The 21,384-nt window shown below is 44.7% G+C and overlaps 1 protein-coding gene across 9 annotated transcripts in view; it reads left to right on the top strand.

Moving 5' to 3' along the window:
* mtss1lb (MTSS I-BAR domain containing 2b) overlaps positions 1–21,384 on the top strand; it is a 205,388-nt gene that overhangs the window by 32,009 nt on the left and 151,995 nt on the right. For all 9 annotated transcript variants that reach the window (XM_072279296.1, XM_072279294.1, XM_072279303.1 and 6 more), the window contains one exon: positions 16,122–16,183. In XM_072279296.1, the coding sequence (XP_072135397.1) occupies positions 16,122–16,183 (62 nt within the window). The remainder of the gene's footprint in view (positions 1–16,121; positions 16,184–21,384) is intronic.

The raw sequence follows: 21,384 nt of genomic DNA, 5'->3' as shown, positions 1-21,384 counted from the left end.
ATCAGAATCAGGTTTATTATCACCGGCATGTGACGTGAAATTTGTTAACTTAGCAGCAGCAGTTCAATGCAATACATAATATAGAAGAGAGAAAAAAATAAAAACAATAATAATAAATAAACAAGTAAATCAATTACATATATTGAATAGATTTTGAAGAAGTGCAAAAAAGCAGAAATACTGTATATTTTTTTAAAAAAGTGAGGTAGTGTCCAAAGATTCAATGTCCAGTTAGGAATTGGATGGCAGAGGGGCTGTTCCTGAATCACTGAGTGTGTGCCTTCAGGCTTCTGTACCTCCTACCTGATGGTAACAGTGAGAAAAGGGCATGTCCTGGGTGCTGGAGGTCCTTAATAATGGACGCTGCCTTTCTGAGACACGGCTCCCTGAAGACGTCCTGGGTACTTTGTAGGCTAGTGCCCAAGATGGAGCTGACTAGATTTGTTGGGCCCAGGATAGATCCTTAGCAGTTGACATCCACGCACTTGAAACTGCTCACCCTTTCTACTTCTGCCACCTTGCAAGGGTTCGCCCTCTTGAAAAAAAATTAAGCTGTGAGGGCATAGGTGGAAGAGTGAAGGGTTGAAGGAGGAGGAATCTGATAGAGGAAATTAGACTGTGGGAGAAAGGGGAAGAGGAGAGGGCACCAAAGAAAGCTGATGGGCATGTGAGAAGAATACGGGGAAGGTGGGAACCAGAAGGAAGAAAAGATAAAGAAAGGAGAAATTCTGCTGTAAAATTTCAATCTCTTTGCAAAGCACACATACACACAGAGAGATAGAGATGTACATGCTCACCTGCCCTTCTGAATTCTCACCTTCATCAGCCTCCCGAAGTACTGAGGCAGCCTGCCCTGAAATGCTGCTGTTCTGCAGTCAGCAGGCAATATACCAGCTGTGACTGTGCTTCCCACTGGAGCACACCTCCCAGCAGATACTGCTACTTCTGCTCTAACTCATACTTATGTACCGTTAGGATCAGAGGTGACTTGCTAGAGCTGTACAAGATGGTGAGGGGCATAGATTAAGAGGTGGCATGGTAGCCTAGTGGTTAACACAACACCAGCAACCCAGATACAATTCCTGTCGCTGTCCGTAAAGAGTTTGTACATTCTCCCTGTGACCATGTGGGGTTCCTCCGGGTGTTCCAGCTTCTTCCCACATTGCAAAAGACTTACGGATGGGTTCGTAGGCTAATTGGTCACATGGGTGAAATTGGGCGGCTGAGGCTCATTGTGCTGGAAGGGCCTGTTACTGTGCTGTATCTCTTAAAAGAAAAGTGAACAGCCAAAGACTTTTTCCCAGAGTAGAATTGGCTAATACCAGGGAGCACCATTTTAAAGTGATTGGAGGAATGTCAAAAGTAAGAAGTTTTTATGCAGTGAGACGTAACTGTGTGGAATGCCCTGCTGGGTGCCCTGCAGACACATTAGGAGCATTTAAGATACTCTTAGATGGGCATGTGGTTGATTGAAAAATCAATGCTTATGCAGGAGGGAAGGGTTGGATTGATCTAAGAGTAGGCTAAAAGTTCGGCAAAACATCTTAGGCTAAAGGACTGTACTGTACTGCGCTGAACTGTTCTATGTTCAATGTTAGGTAAGTAAGATATCCCAAGGAGCTTCAGGGTTAACCACCAAGTTTGGGACTTATGGCACTTGCAGTGTAAGGGATAAATTAGGTTCATGGAAACATTGTAGAAATAGGCTTTTTGGTTCACTGAGTCTGTGCCAACCACCAAATACTCATTTATGCTAATCCTACATTAACCTGAAGTAGAAGGGACCAGAAGCAGAACGAGTGAGCAACTTCAAGTTCCTGGGCGTCAATATCTCTGAGGACCTATCCTGGGCCCAACATATCAATGCAGCTACAAAGAAGGCGTGACAGCGGCCATATTTCATTAGGAGTTTGAGGGGATTTGATATGTCATCAAAGACGCTCACGAATTTCTACAAATGTTCCGCGGAACATTCTGAGTGGCTGCAACACACTCTGGTATGGGAGGGTGGGCTACTGCCCAGGATCGAATCAAGGTGCAGAAATTAGTCAGCTTCATCATGGACACTTCATAGTGTGCAGGACATCGTCAAGGAGTGATCCCTCAAAAAGTTGACATCCATCACTAAAGACCCCCCTCCCCCAAGACATGCTCTCTTCTCATTGCTCGCATCAGGAAGGAGGTACAGGAGCCTTAAGGCACAAAGTCAATGATTCAGGAACAGCTTCTTTCCTTCTGTCATCTGATATCTGAATGAACATTGAGCTCACGAACACTACCTCACTACTGATTTCTATTTTTGCACAACTAATTTACTTTAACTAGTTTATATATTTTACTGTAATGCACTTATTTTCTCTATTATAATGTATTACATTGTTGCAAAGACAACAAATTTCACGATGTATGGCAGTGATGTTAATTCTGATTCTGATCTATGTGTATTCTCATGACATTCCCATTAACTTTCCCCAAGATACTACCAGTCACCTCCACACTGATGGTAATTTACAGTGACCAATTAGTGTACCAAACCACATGTTCTTGGGATGTGGGAGGATAGCTAATCACCTGGTGGAAACCCATGTGGTCTCATGGCGCACATGCAAACTCCACGCAGTCGGTGTCCGATTGAACACAGATCTCTAAAGCTGAAAGGCAATGGCTCAGTGCTGTGCCACTGTGTTGCCCTGCAAAAATTAGGGTTGTATTCCCTGGAATTTAGAAGATTAAGATGGGTTTGATGTTCTGGATATGTTAAGGATTGGGTTTTTTTGGCTATATAGAGATGGACAAACTTGCTGGAAGAAACGTGGTCTAGCAGTTGGAGGCAAACCCTCCTAGCATGAAGCTGCTACAAGTAGAGAAAGGCAGCTGTTTGGAATTCTGTTTCACAAAGGGCGAACCTGTTTAAACTCTGAATTCTGAGGCTGGGAGTTCTGTGTTGTCCTAACATTTTTAGGGGGTTCATGCAACAAGGAATTGGATGATAGATCTGCTATGATCTTGTCAAATGGTGGAATAGACAAAGGGAAGAAAGGCCCTGGACTTGTGCACAAACAACGTGTTTGAGGAAATGGAAATGAAAAAGAAATCTTGCGGATGCTAGAAAACTGCACTAAAATCAACACTTTGCTGGCCTGCAGCATCTGTGAGAGAGGCAAACAGGGTTAATGTATCAGCTTCAAGAGGCTTCTTGGGCACAAAATGTTGACTGAGGCCCTGGTTCCTTTGAGATCAAATCGAAAAGAGTGCGTGTCTCCAGCTAAGCACAGGAGAAGAATGGAAATATGGAATTACAGTGAGAGCATAAAGAATAGAAGCAGCAGAAGGCCATTCTGTTCAGAACGAGAACCAGGTTTATTATCACACACTTGTGTCATATAATCTGTTGCTTTGTGGCAGCAGTACATGCAAGACATAAAAAAGATTACTGAGAGTTACAAAAACAGAATAGTGTAAAAGCAGCAGTGTTCTCGGGCCATTCAGAAATTTGATAGCAGAGGGGAAGGCACTATTCCTATAATGTTACGTGTGGGTTTTCAGGTGCTCTGTGATGGGAAGAGAGCATGTCCTGGGTGGTGAGGGCCCTTAATGATGGAAGCTGCCCTCCTGAGGCACCACCTCTTGAAGATTAATTTTGATGGTGGGGAGGGTTGTGCCTGTAATGGAGCTGCCTGACTCCTTTGCTCCCTCATTCAATAAAATCCTGGTTGAATTTTTTCTTACCTCAGAGTCACTTTCCTGTTTTAACCTCATATCTTTTGAGTCCCTACTACTGACCTCATACATAAAACGCAGGAGGAACTTGGGTGTGTTTATAGATGCTGCCTGACTTGCTGAATTCCTTTATACTTTATTGTCACCAAACAATTGGTACTAGAACGTATAATCATCACAGTGATATTTGATTCTGCGCTTCCTGCTCTCTGGATTACAAATCGATAGTAAATATTAAAAATTTAAATTATAAATCATAAATAGAAAATAGAAAAATGGAAAGTAAGGTAGTAATGGAAAGTAAAAACCGAGAGGCAGGTCCGGATATTTGGAGGGTACGGCCCAGATCCGGGTCAGGATCCGTTAAGCAGTCATATCACAGGTGGAAAGAAGCTGTTCCCAAATCTGGCCGTACGAGTCTTCAAGCTCCTGAGCCTTCTCCCGGAGGGAAGAGGGATGAGAAGCGTGTTGGCTGGGTGGGTCGGGTCCTTGATTATCCTGGCAGCACTGCTCCAACAGCGTGCGGTGTAAAGTGAGTCCACGGACCGAAGATTGGTTTGTGTGATGTGCTGTGCTATGTTCATGATCTTCTGCAGTTTCTTCCGGTCTTGGACAGGACAACTTCCATACCAGGTTGTGATGCACCCTAGAAGAATGCTTTCTACGGTGCATCTATAAAAATTAGTGAGGGTTTTAGGGGACAGGCCAAATTTCTTTAGTTTTCTCAGGAAGTAAAGTTGCTGGTGGGCCTTCTTGGCAGTGAACTCTGCTTGATTGGACCAAGTCAGGTCATTTGTGATATTGACCCCAAGGAACTTAAAGCTTTTGACCTGTTCCACTTGCACACCACCGATGTAAATTGGGTCGTGCGGTCCGCTACTCCTTCTGAGGTCAACAACCAATTCCTTCGTCTTGCTGATGTTGAGGGATAGGTTATTGTCTTCGCACCATGCCACCAGGTTCTTAATTTCCTCTCTGTACTCAAACTCATCATTACCCGAGATATGTCCTACAATTGTTGTGTCATCAGCAAACTTATATATTGAGTTTGATGGAAACTTGGCTACGCAATCATGGGTGTACAGTGAGTACAGCAGGGGGCTGAGTACATAGCCTTGTGGGGCACCGGTGCTCAGAGTGATTGTAGAGGACAGCTTGTCCAGTATTCCTCCAGCATTTTGTGGGTTACTCAGGATTATGTGGTATTGTGGGTTAGTTGTGGTGATTGTAACAATAAAAGACATAGACATGCAATTTGTGTACTGGTGATTCTGTCCTTCCCAATGTGAATTTGTCATCACTCTTGACCATACAGAACTCCAGTGGAGTGTGTTCTTGGTCAACAAAGTTTGCAATGTAAGGGACTGTGTACTAGGGCGTTTCTTGGTGTATATCTTGGTCACTCCTGCAACAGATGGTGCTGGGGACTTGCAAGTGTGCAGAGATTCCTACTGGTGCTGTGAACAAATCTGATGAACATGGTCCTTGAGCTTTGGACTCTCCGAAGATGGAATTCTGGATACTTAGACCTTGAATGCCAATCTTGTGATTCATGTGCCCAGGTGGTCACTGGTCCTTGTTCCTCCCTGCCCTGCTGGCATCCTACATGCCCGTGTTACTCACCTTTGAATCTGGAGTGGAGGCCTCTCCCTATTTCCCAACATCCCTGTACCTAAACCTAATCCCTAATTTCCCTTTTTGTATAAAAAAAAATCCCTATATGAACCTAAAACAACCTGAAAACAACTAAATCTGAGCTGCAACCTCGAAGGAGACTACTCAGTCTCTTAAATTCTAATGAATCAAGTCCCTATGGTCACTGCAAATTGCCCCTGGTGCGTAAATGGGTGGTAAATATCAAGAATATGAGAGCAATGGGTGCTTGATGACTGTTATGGACAGTGGGCTGAATGGCTTGATCCTGTTCTCTATGACTAGGTCATTGCTGAGTTGGCTCATGGATATCTGGGTTGATAGCGGACAGCACTGACATGAGGAGCAAAGAGAGAACAGTAGGTTTTCAGTCTGGAATGGAGGTTGTCTGTGGAGAAAGGCAGGAGTTTGGAGAGGAGCAAAGTTGGTCCAATAAACCTGCATAGTTCCTGGCTGGGGCTGGAAATTGTGCAGACATAGGCACAGAAGAAAGGACTTCTATTCGCACAGTGCATTTCACAAGCTCCACACTCTGGTCAGCTCAGTTCCTGGCTGGAGCTGGAAATTGTGCAGACATAGGCACAGAAGAAAGCACTCTGGTCAGCTGCTTTTCACCATGAGTCATAGCTGCAAAAATGAAAACAAGGCAACCAATTGCGTGCACTGAGATGCCATAAAGATGTTAGTCTGAGAGGATCCCCAGGCAGTCAGCAATCAGAAAGGGGCCCATTGCTCATGATTTATGGCCCTTCTGTTGTGCAAGAAACAGTGCAAGGTCTAACCATATTGACATTCTTATAATTTGTGCCACTGATTTGAGTTTAAAACCGTTCATCCTAAACCTCAAAATATTATAGGTCAGGGATCTCTGGCTACAAACTTTGTCTCTTCCCAACCCATTGTCTCTATACTGACTGTCCATGCCTGTTCTTGGGCTGTGTTCCGTACCACTTCTAATCTCCACTCTCCCTCTGTCTGTTCCTTGACTGAACAAAGCCCCCCTCCCCCATACTAATTTAGCCCATTCCTGGCTGGGTCTTTGAACGATCTGCAAAACTTGTTTCCAGTGTCTGCAGTAGTTACTCCATGGCTTTTTCAGTGGCAGTTTAGCTTCAGTGTTTGTTAACAGATGGGTAATGTGGAATGAAAGTGGGAACATCTTTTGTTCTTGTAGATGTTGACAGAAACTGTTGCTGCTATATCTGATTAAGAGTATACTGGAGCAAACCTATTCCCATACTTATTACTGGGGGAGATCACAATTGCTAAACAAGGAGAAAGGCTGCTCCCTCACCTCAACCACATGACAACACGGAAAACCAATCATACTCATATTCCGTTGGGTATCCTCCAACCTGATAGCATGAACGCGATTTCTCAAACTTCTGGTAATGTCCCCCCCCCCCTCCCCACTTCACCATTTCCCATCTCCTTTTCCCTCTCTCAGCTTATCTCCTTGACTCCCTCTGGTGCTTCTCCCCCATTTTTCTTTATTCCATGGCCTTCTGGCTCTTTCACCAGTCAACTCTATTTCATCCCCCCCCCCCAAGTTTCACCTATCACTTGGTGTTTCTCTTTCCCCACCTCTCACCTTTCAAATCTACTCCTCAGCATTTTTTCTCCTGTCCTGCCGAAGGGTTTTGACCCAAAATGTCGACTGTACTTTTTTTCCCCCATTGTTGTTGCCTGGCCTGCTGAGTTCTTCCAGCATTTTGTGTGTGTTGCTCATACTCAGGTCTTCGGATTACAGAGGCACCATTTCCTGCCCAGTTCATTGAATTAGACAGATAAGGGAAGCCATCATTATTTTATAGGGCAAACCATTTTGCAGACTGATGAGAAACTTTTGGTCATTTCTCTGTTTTTCTTGGGTGAGTGGGTGGATGACTGACTTTAATGGAAACCTACTAACACATCCTCCCTTTCCCAACTGTGTAATGAAAACAATTCTGCATTACTTTTCTTCTCTACCTCCAGACTCCTCCAAATCAGAATCGATGGTATATAGAGAGAATAGAGCAGAGGGTTAACCATACATCCTTGAGGTGTGCCAGTGTTGATTATCAGCGAGGTGGAGATGTTACTTCTTCTCCACACTGACTGCGGTCTTCCAGTGAGGAAGTCAAGGATCCAGTTGCAGAGGGAGGTATGGGGGGGCCAGATTTTGGAGTTTTTTTTATCAGATCTGTATGAATGATTGTGTTAAATGCTGAACTGTAGTCAATGAACAGCAGCCTGGTGTAAGTATTAATATTGTCCAGGTGATCCAAGGGCATGTGAAGAGCCAATGAGATTGCACTTGCGGTAGACCTATTGTAGCAATAGGCAACTTGCAGTGGGTCCAGGTCATTGCTGAGGCAGGAGTAGATTCTAGCCATAACCAACCCCTCAAAGCACTTCACCACTGCAGATGTGAATGCTACTGAATGATAGTTGTTAAGACAGCTTGCCCTGCTGTTCTTGGGCACTGGTATTATTGCTGCCCTTTTGAAACAGGTGAGAACTTCTGACTGTAGAAATGAGAAATTGAAAATGTCTTTGAATACACCTGGCAGTTGTTTGTCATAGGTTTGCAGAACCCTACCAGGTATACCATCGGGGCCAATCACCTTCCAAGGATTCACTCTCTTGAAAGACATTCTACGTCAGCCTCCGAGGCAGTGATCATGGGGTCACTGGATGCTGTAGGCATCCACTGAGCTGAGGTTTTATTGCCCCTTTCAAAGTGTGCATAAAAGGTGTTGAACTCCTCTGGGAGTGAAGCATCACTGCCCCTCGTGATGTTTTGTTTCGCTTTGTAGGAAGTAATGGCCTGCAAACCCTGCTAGAGTTGATATGCATTCGGTTCTGCCTCTAAACACAATCAGAATTGTTCTTTTACACTTTAAATAGCCCTCCATAAGTCATACCTGGCCTTTTTTGTATAGTCCTGGATCACTAGACTTGAATACCACAGACATAGTCCTCTGCAGACTACGAATCTCCTGGTCCATCTGCGGCTTGTTCTTGTAGGTACGTACTCATCCACACAGGTTTCAATGAAGTCAGTGACAACTGTGGCGCATTCATTCAATTCCAGCTCTTTGCCGTATTAAGATGAGCTTTATTTACCCAGCAGATATTGGAAACTTCATGAAAACTTCCTAATCTGTGTCATTATTCTCAACATAGCACATGGGAGATAAGGTCACTAGAAAAGACAAATGAGAAACTCTTATCATGATTGATACCAGAACAGGAGAATGGATCCATTGAGAGAACACAAATACTGGCAATCTTATGGGGCTTTCTTTATCATCTGGGGAAAAAGGGCAGATCTTTAATTGATCACCTTTAACGTAACAAAACTGACTAATAGGATAAGTGGCCGTGTTTGGACTGTTCTTTTGCACTTTGCCTATCGAAAAGCACTCCCAAATGCTCTGCCCATCAATTCTAGTGGCACTTCAGAAATAAATTGTTCCTCTCTTCTCCTCTGCCCCTCTACCCACCTCCCTCCCTCCCAGAGTATGCTGCCTCCTCCCCCCCATCCTCTCTCCCCTGCCTCCAGCTCTCTCTTCCTCTCTTCTATCCCCCTCATGTCCCCTCACACTCCCTCAATACTCCCTCATGCCCTCTCACGCTCTTCAACATCCTCTCACCCCCATCTCCCCTCTATCCCCTTTCCTCTCAATCTCTATCCCTCCCTTCTGACATTTTCCACATTGAATTTCTCCCCCTCCTCTCCTCTCCCTGACTCTGTATGCAGTCTGGACATTGTCCACAATGAACAATTCCTCTCACTGAATCCAGACCAGTGCTCTCTGTTACTGTGACTGCCTGATGATATGTTTGCCAACCTTCAGTCTATTGAATCCATAAAACCGTGCTGTGTGCAAGTCCATCTATCAGGAAACATGCAGACTGTAGTGTGATGAATGGCTCTGTTATAGAGTCCCAGCTGCAGCCTGGCACAGTTCTCAGTACTGTCCTTCTCAGAGGCTCTCTGTATCTTCAGCTCTGCTTTCTCCTCTCCCATTCTTGCACTGAGGTTCCTCACCTGCCTTGCCTTTCATCCTCCTTCTCTCCCAGCCACTTAGGACTTCCCTCTTTTACCTCATGTCTGCCATCTGTAGAGTCATGCTGTACAGAAATATGTCTTTCAGTCTACTGAGTCCATGGCAACCATCAGTCACCCATCCACACTAATGATAGTACAGTACAGGCCCATGATGCGCTGACCTTTTAATCTGACTCAAAGCAAAACCTTCCTTCCTACATAGCTCTCCATTTCTCTGTTATCCATGTGCATACCGAAGAGTTTCTTAGTGCCCCTAACGTATCTGCCTCGACCTGGCAATTACCCCTGGCAATGCGTTGCATACACTCACCGTGCTCTGTGTTTACAAAACAGCTTGCCTCTGGTATCCCCCTATACTTTCCTGCATTCACCACATTAGCCATTTTCACTCTGAAAGAGTCTTGGGCTGTCCACTCGATCCATGCCTCTTATCATTCTGTACATCTCTATCAATCCTACACTAATCCCATTTATTGAAAAGTTCTTACCTCTGTTCTTACCTCAACTACCGCGGATTCTACCACTCACCTGCATATCAGGGACAACTTGCGCCAGTTAACCTCCCGATCTCCCGATCTGTGTGTCTTTGGGTTTTTGGAGGAAGCTGCGGCATCCACAGGAGACCCACTTGGTCACAGAGTGAATGTGCACAGACAGTGTTAGTGGTTGGGATTGAACTTGGGTCTCTGGCACTGTGAGGCAGTCTCTCATCCAGCTGTGCCACTCGAGTGAGCTATGGGTTTATCCTGCATGGAATCAAGCCCTTCAGCCCTTCTTGTTCATACCAACCAAGGTGCTTGCCTGAACCAGTCCATTTGCCTGCATTTGGCCCACATCCTTCCAAAAGTTCCTATCAATGTACCTGGCTTTTCAATATTGTAATTGTACCTACCTTTGCCACCTCCTCTGACAGCTTGATCCATATATCCACCACCCTCTGTATGGAAAACATGTCCTTCGGATCTCCTTCCCTCGCAAATCTATGCCCTATAGTTGTAGACGCTATTGTCCTATAAAAGACCATGACAATCCATCATATCTGTATATATCATGATTTTATAAATCTTTGAAAGGTCTCCCCTCAGTCTGCTTCACTCCTGGGAGAGACATCCCAGCCTATCCAGTCCCTCTTTGAAATTCAAGCCCACTGATCCAGACAACATCTCTGTCAATTGTTTCTGCAACCTCTCTATCTTAATCACATCTTTCCTATGGTAAGGTGGCTAGAGCTACATGTAATACTCTAGGTATTGTCTCACCACTGTCCCGTTTGCAGTGACATTCCATAATGTCTGGGTCAGGTCTGAGCCCGAGAACTGCTGCTCCAGTTGTGACCATGTCATGGAGTGTGTGCCGCACCAGGAGAGTGGTGTTGCACTTGTGCACATGACAAAGACATCAACTTGATTTCCATTCCGGCTCGGAGGGTTCTGACATGGCCAGTGAGGAAACCGCAGATGGGGTGGGAGATAGTGGATGGACAACAGGAGATGGAGTTTTCAAAGCGGTCCTTCTGCCCTCTGCTCGCACAAGGTTCTGTGTTCTCACGGTGCAATCCCTCCTGGATCTCTATACTTCCTCCAGTTTGAACAGTCGTGGTTCAGGGACTTGCAGGAGTGAGAGGAGATGTTGCATTTCTCAGTGTCCTGAAATCTTTTCCTCTGCTTGTTGGGGCACCTTTTCCCATGATGAACTCTGTGGTTTTGCTTTCAGGGCCTGTGAATGAGCTGTCCTGCGCAGTGTAGCCAGCAGAATATAGCTGGGCTACAGAAACAAACCGGGAGGTCAACAGATTAAAGATGGAATCTATTTTTACACAGATTTGCAGTAATGAAGACTCAAAGTAAATTTATTGTCAAAGTCACTATATGTCACTATATACTACCCTGAGGTTCATTTTCCTGCAGGCAATTAAAGTAAAATAAAGAAATACAATAGAATTTATGAAAATCTATACATAAATACTGATAAACAACCAATGTGCAAAAGACAACAAGTTAAAAAAAAGTACTGAGAATATGAGTTATAGAGTCCTTGAAAGTTGGCATGTAAGTTGTGGAATCAGTTGCATGCTGAGGAACCTGACGGTAGCAGGGTAGTAGCTGTTCCTGAACCTGGTGGTGTGATAGTAACAAGAAGAGAGCATGGCCTGGATGGTGGGATCTTTTCTGATGGCTGCTGCTTTCTTGTGGCAGCAATCTATGTAAATATACTCAATGGTGGGAAGGGCTTTGCCTGTGATGGACCCTGCTGCATCCACCACTTTTCAATTCCTGAGCACTGGTGTTCCCATACCAGGCCATAATGCAATCAGTCAGGATACTCACCACTGTGCATCAGTGGAAGTTTGTCCAAGTTCTGGGTGACATCTTCGCACTTTACAGGCAGCTCACTCAGACTGGCACCTCGTGAACAATCTGCCACACCTTTAGACCATTCTGGTGCAGCTGTGCTGCAGATTCCAATTTACAAATCTTGTTTGCACAAGGTTTTCTTTTGCGACGTGCTCCTTCAGGGTGAGGAGCAGTTGTTTGGGCTGGTGGTGATGCAGATTTGATGGGAGGTGTTTATGGATGGCAAAATAGTCTGTGACTAGTTTTGTTTGGTGTGTGTAAAATCATGGATTGGTGCATAGGAACCATAGAAACCAAACTACAGCATAGAAACAGGCCTCTTGGCCCTTCTTGGCTGTGCCGAACCATCTTCTGCCTAACCCACTGACCTGCACATGGACCATATCCCTCTATGCACCTCCCATCCATGTATCTGTCCAATTTATTCTAAAATGTTAAAAAAGAACCCACATTTACCACCTTGTCTGGCAGCTCATTCCGTACTCCCACCACTCTCTGTGTGAAGAAGCCCCCCCTAATATTCCCTTTAAACTTTTCCCCCCTCACCCTTAACCCATGTCCTCTGGTTTTCTTCTCCCCTTGCCTCAGTGGAAAAAGCCTGCTTGCATTCACTCTATCTATACCCATCATAATTTTATATACCTCTATCAAATCTCTCCTCATTCTTCCACGCTCCAGGGAATAAAGCCCTAACCTATTAACCTTCCTCTGTAACTGAGTTTCTCAAGTCTTGGCAACATCCTTGTAAACCTTCTCTGCACTCTTTCAACCTTATTTATATCCTTCCTGTAATTTGGTGACCAAAACTGAACACAATACTCCAGATTCGGCCTCACCAATGCCTTATACAACCTCATCATAACATTCCAGCTCTTATACTCAATACTTTGATCAATAAAGGCCAATGTACCAAAAGCTCTCTTTAGGACCCTATCTACCTGTGACGCCACTTTTAGGGAACTTTGTATCTGTATTCCAAGATCCCTCTGTTCTACTGCACTCCTCAGTGCCTTACCATTAACCTTGTATGTTGTACCTTGGTTTGTCCTTCCAACGTGCAATACCTCACACTTGTCTGTTTAAAACTCCTTCTGCCATTTTTCAGCCCATTTTTCCAGCTGGTCCAAGTCCCTCTGCAGGCTCTGAAAACCTTCCTCACTGTCTACTACACCTCCAGTCTTTGTATCATCAGCAAATTTGCTGATCCAATTTACCACATTATCATCCAGATCATTGATATAGATGACAAATAACAGTAGACCCAGCACTGATCCCTGTGGCACACCACTAGTCACAGGCCTCCACTCGGAGAAACAATTCTCTACTACCACTCTTTGGCTTCTTCCATTGAGCCAATGTCTAATCCAATTTACCACCTCTCCATGTATACCTAGCAACTGAATTTTCCTAACTAACCTCCCATGCGGGACCTTGTCGAAGGCCTTACTGAAGTCCATGTAGACAATATCCACTGCCTTCCCTTCATCCACTTTCCTGGTAACCTCCTTGAAAAACTCCAATAGATTGGTCAAACATGACCTACCACGCACAAAGCCATGTTGACTCTCCCTAATAAGTCCCTGTCTATCCAAATGCTTGTAGATTCTGTCTGTTAGTACTCCCTCCAATAACTTACCTACTACCGATGTTAAACTTACTGGCTTATAATTTCCTGGATTACTTTTCGATCCTTTTTTAAACAACGGAACAACATGAGCCACTCTCCAATCCTCCTGCACCTCACCTGTAGACAGCGACATTTTAAATATTTCTGCCAGGGCCCCTGCAATTTCAACACTAGTCTCCTTCAAGGTCCGAGGGGACACCCTGTCAGGTCCGGGGATTTATCCACTTAATTTTCCTCAAGACAGCAAGCACCTCCTCCTTTTCAATCTGTACAGTTTCCATGATCTCACTACTTGTTTCCCTTAATTCCATAGACTTCATGCCAGTTTCCTTAGTAAATACAGATGCATCTCAGAAATGGGCCCTTAGGCTCATGATGCTTATCTGTGCTAATCCCATTTGACTCCCTCTCTCCTCCTGCTCTGTCCAGTTGCCTTTTAAATGTTGTAGTTGTTCCTGCCTCTTCCACCTCCTCTGGCAACTCATTCCAAATACCAGCTACTGTTTGTATAGGGAAAACATACCCAGCAGATCCTCTTCAATCATTCTCTCTCTCACATTAGACCTGTGCCCTCTAGGTTTAGATACCCTCCCATGGAAAGCAGATGCTGGATATCTGCCTGGTCTTCACTGCTCGGTTCTATATCCTCTCAGCACCTTCACTCCAGCTTTTCTAGTCACTCCGTAACCCTCAAGCCCTTCAATGCAAGCAATATCCTCGTGAATCTTTTCTGTACCCTCTCTAACTCAGTTACATCTTTGCTCAACAGTGTCGACCAAAACTGCACACAATACTGAATATAACACAATACTGAAAATAAGGAATGGCCAAATCCAACAGTTTGTCCAAGTATGACATGATGTCCCAACCCTTGTATTCAGTGCCCTGAGATATGCAGGCAGGAATGCCATACGTCTCCTTCACCTCTCAGCCTAACTCTGTCGTCATTTTCAGTGAGCAACTGTGAATTCAAGATTTGCTAGAAAGCATTTGGGTGCTGCATCAGTCTGGGTTCAATCCTGGTCTAAGGTATTGTCTGCGTGGAGTTTGCACTTTCTCCTTGTGACTGTGTGCTTCGTCCCCACTTACTGTTTCCTCCCACATCCCAAAGACACAGAGCTTAACTGGCCACTGTAAGTTGCCCTGGTTTGGGTGTCAGTGGTAGACTCCAGGGTGAGTGGATGGGACTGTGAGGTCAGTATGAATGGATATTTGGTGGCTAGCAGGGAGTCAGTGGACTGAAGGGCCTGTTTCCATGCTGTTTCATATTTGTCATCATGATTTATTTTTGAGGGATGTAAACATTTAAGTATTTTATGTGCTGCATTCTGAATTGTTTCCTAAATCTGAAATCAAATTGTAGTCTGGCTTGAAGCATCTTGCAGAATACAATATGTGTCACACAGATACTATGACGGCAGGAGAAAAACTGACACTTTCTTCAAGAATTTTATGTGCATTTTTATTTGTGAAAGAAGATCACACAGTGTGGGAAACACCTAACAGGGCAAAGTGGGGAAACCTCCAGGATATCAGCCAGAAATAATTAGTGTTCATGGAATAAACCAGAGGCAAGATTTTGTACCGTTGAATCAATTGGCATCGGCCAGCTCTAGACCTCCAGTTGGGTTTGTTGAACTATTGGAGAGTATGAAGGGATTGGAGTTCACATAGAGCACGTAGGAAAGGTAAAAGGTCCTACAGATTCTCAGTAGGCCAGGCAGTGTTTGGGGAGAGAGAAATCAAGTTAGACAATGGACCAGAAATTTGTTCACACAACTCCCATTAAAATCAGCGCAGTGTTGTCAGAGTTTACTCTATTTAGAGTGGGGCAGTTTTATTGTATCTGAGCACCCATCAGAAGATCCACTTTCTGCATCTTTTGGAACTGTATTTGGCCTCAAATACTAGAGGGTACAGATTTAAGATGGGGGGGGTGAAGTTTAAAGGAGACTTGTGAGGCAAAATGTCTTCTTTACGCAGAGTGGTAGATGGAATATGCAGCCAGAAGTGGAGGAAGGAGATACAATACCAGCTTTTCAGAGATACTGAGGCAGGCACGTGGACGTGAATGCAATGGAAGGATAGAGACATGTGCAAGCAGGTGGGATTAATTAATATCGACAAGGTCCGCACATCCTGAGGGCCTGTTTCTGTGCAGTGCTGATCTATATCGTACTGCTATAGAGTACTGCTCTTTAGGGAGCAAAATTCTTTTGACCAATGTCAACAGCAGTGGAACACAGAAAGCTGGTTTCAAATGAAGTTGGTCATCTCTGTAAATTGACAGTTCTTATTTACTCATTCATCAGGAATGTTGTACCAATGTTGTTTCTCTGTCATCCATCAGACCATTTTCTATGACCTCAGTGAGATTTATCAATGTCTGCGGTTTAATATAGTGAATCCTGTGTGTGCCTGTCTGTATGTATGTATCTCTCCCCCTCCCCCTCCCTCTCCCTTCCCTCTCTCCCCTCCCCCTCCCATCCCTCTCTCCCCACCCCCTCTGTCTCTCCCCTCTCTCCGTTTTGCCCCTGCCCCTTTCTCCCACCCCTGCATCCCCCCTCCCCCTCTTACTCCCCCCTCACCTCCCCCTCCCACCCCCCCCTGGTTTCTCCCTGTACCCCTCGCTGCCTCTTTCTCTTTTTACTGAGAGGATAATATTGCCTCGTTGCCATCTGTAATTATGCCCTTTGCTTCCCTGTAGGGATCATACCCAATCTGGGAGGACTTCAATGCCAAAGCCGCCAAACTCCACTCCCAGCTCAGGTAAGGTGAACGGGCATTCGAGTGAAACCTGAAGTAACTGGATGGGCGAAGAAATAAACCAGAATGCCCGTCAAGAGCCTCTTACAATGAAATTGCCACTTCTCCAGGGAAGTTGTGTTAATGCCGAAACACTGCACTTTCATTCTCATTGGAAATTTTTCTCTTTCTACAGAGAGCATTCACCAGGGACTATAATCTTGATGTGTAATCAGCAGTGAGGTTTGAGCAATATTGCAGTTTAGTTTCCCAGTTACTGAATAGCCTGTTGCAGCATCGTGTACTTCATGAGACCTGTGGTCTCAAGAATTCCTTGACCTCATTGGTTTTACAATTTTGGGATTCAGTGGCTATCATTCTATTTAACAAAGTATGACAACCATCATTAGGTTTAACCGCCAGATTTCATTAAAATCTCAGAGCCCGAATTGGGGTCTTCAGCCAGTGTGTGTGTATACACACACACACACTCACACCCACACAACTTGCCTGCTTTCCCAAATTGACACTAAATGCTTTCTGCCTTAATCACTGCACATAGCAGCAAGTTCCACATTCGCCCCGTAAAGTAGTTTTGCCTAAATTCCTTGTTAAATTTTTTGGAGCCTTGTTTGCTAATTGTCCTGGATGTTTAATGTTCCAACTCACTAACTTTTAGCTATTTGTATATACACAGCCTGTATATCTCTGTTTCTCCACAGGTACCCTGTGATCTTATTTGAATGATGTGTAAGTGAAAGCTGGGTTGTGAAGACCAGGTTTGTAGAGCCAAAGCTTCCACCTAATCAAATCAACTTGCAGTGATCAATATTTTTATTCAACCCCGGCTACCCAATCTGTGGTGGCTACAGTGTTGTTAGAAACATAGAAAACCTACAGCACAATACAGGCCCTTCAGCCCACAAAGTTGTGCTGAACATGTCCCTACCTTAGAAATGACTAGGGTTACCCATAACCCATAATTTTTCTAAACTCCATGTACCTATCCAAAAGACCCCATCGTATCTGCCTCCACCACCGTTGCCGGCAGCCCATTCCACGCACTCACCACTCTCTGCAGAAAAAAAAACTTACCCTTGTCATCTCCTTTGTACCTGCTCCCAAGTACCTTAAAACTGTGCCCTCTTGTGGCAGCCATTTCAGCCCTGGGAAAAAGCCTCTGACTGTCCACATGATCAATGTCTCTCATCATCTTATATACCTCCATCAGGTCACCTCTCATCCTCCATCGCTCCAAGGAGAAAAGGCCGAGTTTACTCAACCTGTTTTCATAAGGCATGCTCCCCAATCCAGGCAACATCCTAGTAAATCTCCTCTGCACCCTTTCTTTGGCTTCCACATCCTTCCTGTAGTGAGGCGACCAGAACTGAGCACAGTACTCCAAGTGGGGTCTGACCAGGGTCCTATGTAGCTGCAACATTACCTTTCGGCTCCTAAATTCAGTTCCACGATTGATGAAGGCCAGTACATCGTATGCCTTCTTAACCACAGAGTCAACCTGCGCAGCTGCTTTGAGCATCCTATGGACTCGGACCCCAAGATCCCTCTGATCCTCTACACTGCCAAGAGTCTTACCATTAATACTATATTCTGCCATCATATTTGACCGACCAAAATGAACAACCTCACACTTATCTGGGTTGAACTCCATCTGCCACTTCTCAGCACAGTTTTGCATCCTATCAATGTCCCGCTGTAACCTCTGACAGCCCTCCACACTAGCCACAACACCCCCAACCTTTGTGTCATCTGCAAGTTTACTAAGCCATCTCTCCACTTCCTCATCCAGGTCATTTATAAAAATCATGAAGAGAAAAGGTCCCAGAACAGATTCCTGAGGCACACCACTGGTCACTGACCTCCATGCAGAATATGACCCGTCTACAACCACTCTTTGCCTTCTTTATCTAATCTTTTAACATTTGGAATGTTTCTATGAGATCCCCCTGTCATTCTCCTGAACTCCAGGGAATACAGCCCAAGAGCTGCCAGACATTCCTCACACAGTAACCCTCTCATTCCTAGAATCATTCTCATGAATCTTCTCTGATATGCTCTCCAATGTCAGTATATCCTTTCTAAAATAAGGAGCCCAAAACTGCACACAATACTCAAAGTGTGGTCTCGTGAGTGACTTATAGAGGCTCAACATCGTATCCCTGCTCTTATGTTCTATACCTCTAGAAATGAATGCCAACATTGCATTCGCCTTCTTCACAACCCACTCAACCTGCAGGTTAACCTTTAGGGTATCCTGCACAAGGACTCCCAAGTCCTTCTGCATCTCTGCATTTTGAATTTTCTCCCCATCTAAATAATAGTCTGCCCGTTTATTTCTTCCATTGAAGTACATGACCATACACTTTCCAAGATTGTATTTCATTTGCCACTTCTTTGCCCATTCTCCTAAACTATCTAAGTCTCCCTGCAGGCTCTCTGTTTCCTCAACACTACTCGCTCCTCCACCTATCTTAGTATCATCGGCAAATTTATCACAAATACCTTAATACTGTAGTCCAAATCATTGACATACATTGTAAAAAATAACAGTGCCAACACCTGTGGAACTCCACTGGTAACCGGCAGCCAGCTAGAATAGGATCCCTTTATTCCCACTCTCTGTTTCCTACTGACCAGCCAATGCTCCACCCACATTAGTAACTTCCCTTTAAATCCATGGGCTCTTATCTTGCTAAGCAACCTCATGTGCGGCACCTTATCAAAGCCCTTCTGAAAATCCAAGTACACCACGTCTACTGCATCTCCTTTGTCTACCCTGCTTGTAACTTCCTCAAAGAATTGCAGTAGGTTTGTCAGGCAGGATCTTCCTTTCAGGAAACCATGCTGGCTTTGGCCTATCTTGTCATGTGCCTCCAGGTACGCCGTAATCTCATCCCTAACAATCGATTCCAACAACTTCCCAAACACTGATGTCAGGCTAACAGGTCTATAGTTTCCTTTCTGTTGCCTCCCACCCTTCTGAAATAGAGGAGTAACATTTGCAATTTTCCACTCATCCAGTACAATGCCAACATCTATCGATTCTCAAAAGATGATTGTTAACGCCTCTGCAATCTCTCCAGCTACTTCCTTCTGAACCCGAGGGTGCATTCCATCAGGTCCAGGAGATTTATCCAACCTCAGACCACTAAACTTCCTGAGCAACTTCTCAGTCATAATTTTCACTGCACAAACCTTACTTCCCTGACACTCTTGAATGTCCAGTACACTACAGATGTCTTCCACTGTGAAGACTGATGCAAAATACGCATTCAGTTCCTCTGCCATCTCTGCATCTTTCATTACAATATCTCTAGTGTCATTTAGTATTGGTCCTATATCTACACTTGACTCTCTTTTACCCTTTGTATGCTTAAGAAAGCTTTTAGTATCTTCTTTGATATTAGTTGCCAGCTTCTTTTCATAATTCATCTTTTCCTTCCAAATGACCTTCTTAGTTTCTTTCTGCAAGTGTTTAGAAGTTCCCCAATCCTCTATCTTCCCATTACCTCTGGCTTCCTTGTACGCCTTCTCTTTTGCTTTTACTTTGGCTCTAACTTCACTTGTCAGCCACGGTAGTGTCCTTCATCCCTTTGAAAATTTCTTCATATTTAGACAGCCATTTCTGCCCTGGGAAAAAGGCTCTGGCTAGCCACTCAGTCTGTGCCTCTTATCATCTATTTCATCAAGGACCTTCCTATCATTAGGGGTGTGGATGATGGCTGGCGACTGCACAATTGCTCAAGAGATGGACCAGCCCTTGCCTGCATAAGTCAAGATCAGACAACATTCAGGCAAGGGTTGATAAAGTGGCAAGTGACATTCACATCATCAGTCATAAGTGTGGACACATGGCCAAGTGGTTAAGGCATTGGACTAGCGACCTGAAGGTTGTGAGTTCGAGCCCCAGCAGAGGGAATGTGTTGTGTCCTGGAGCAAGGCACTTAATCTCACATTGCTCTGCAATGACACTGGTGCCAAGCTGTATGGGTCCTAATGCCCTTCCCTTGGACAACATTGGTGTCGTGGAGAGGGGAGACTTGCAGCATGGGCAACTGCTGGTCTTCCATACAACCTTGCCCGGGCCTGCCCCCTGGAGAGTGAAGACTTTCCAGGCGCAGATCCATGGTCTCGCAAGACTAACATCAGTCATAAAGTACCAGGTAATAGCCATCTTCCACAGGGATTATAAGTACCACTCTTGACAGTCAGTAGCATTACCAAGACATAGGAGCAGAATTAGGCCATTCAGCCCATTGAGTCTGCTCTGCTATTTCATCCTGACCAATTATCCCTCTCAACCCCATTCTCCTGCCCTCTCTCCATAACCTCTGACACCTTGACTAATCAATAGCCTATCAACTTCTACTTTTAATATACTCAATAACTTAGACTGAAGGGGATCCATCATTGCATTCCACAGATTCACCACCCTCTGGCTAAATAAATTTCTCCTCATGTCTGTTCTAAATGGACGTACCTCTATTCTGAGGCTGTGCAGTCTGGTCCTAGACTCACCACTATAGGAAATATCCTCTCCACATCTATCAAGGCCTTTCAATATTCCATAGATTTCAATGAGATTCCTTCCCCCCTCCCCCATTCTTCTGAACTCCAGTGAATGTAGGCTCCGAGCCATCCAAATGCTGCTCATACATTAACCCTTTTATTCCCATAATCATTTTTGGAACCTCCTCGGACTCTTTTCCAAAGCCAACTCATCCTTTCTTAGATAAGGAGACTAAAACTACTCACAACACTCAAACTGTGGTCTAACCAATGCCTTGTTTCATTACATCCTTGCTTTTATATTCTAGTCCTCTCGAAATGAATTTGTCTTCCTTGCCACCTACTCATCCTGCAAGTTAACCTTTTGGGAGTACTTGGGCAAGGGTTACTAGATCCTCCGCACCTCTGATTTTTGAATTTTCTCCATTTTGAAAATAGTCTACTCCTTTATTTCTTCTACCAAAGTGCATGACCATGCACTTCCCTACACTCTATTCCACCTGCTGCTTCATTGCCCATTTTCTCAATCTGTCTAAGTCCTTCTGCCGAATCCCTGCTTCCTCAACACCACCTGCCCCTCCACCTATCCTCGTATCATCTGCTCACTTGGCCACAAACCCATTGATTCCATCTTACAAATTGTTGACTTATAAGTTGAAAAGATGTGGTCCCAACACTGACCTTTGCGAAACACC

This window comes from Mobula birostris, chromosome 15, assembly GCF_030028105.1.
Source record: "Mobula birostris isolate sMobBir1 chromosome 15, sMobBir1.hap1, whole genome shotgun sequence".
Lineage (NCBI taxonomy): Eukaryota > Metazoa > Chordata > Chondrichthyes > Myliobatiformes > Myliobatidae > Mobula > Mobula birostris.
Note: the sequence above shows the minus strand (reverse complement) of the source record. Positions and strands in the feature narration are given on the sequence as shown.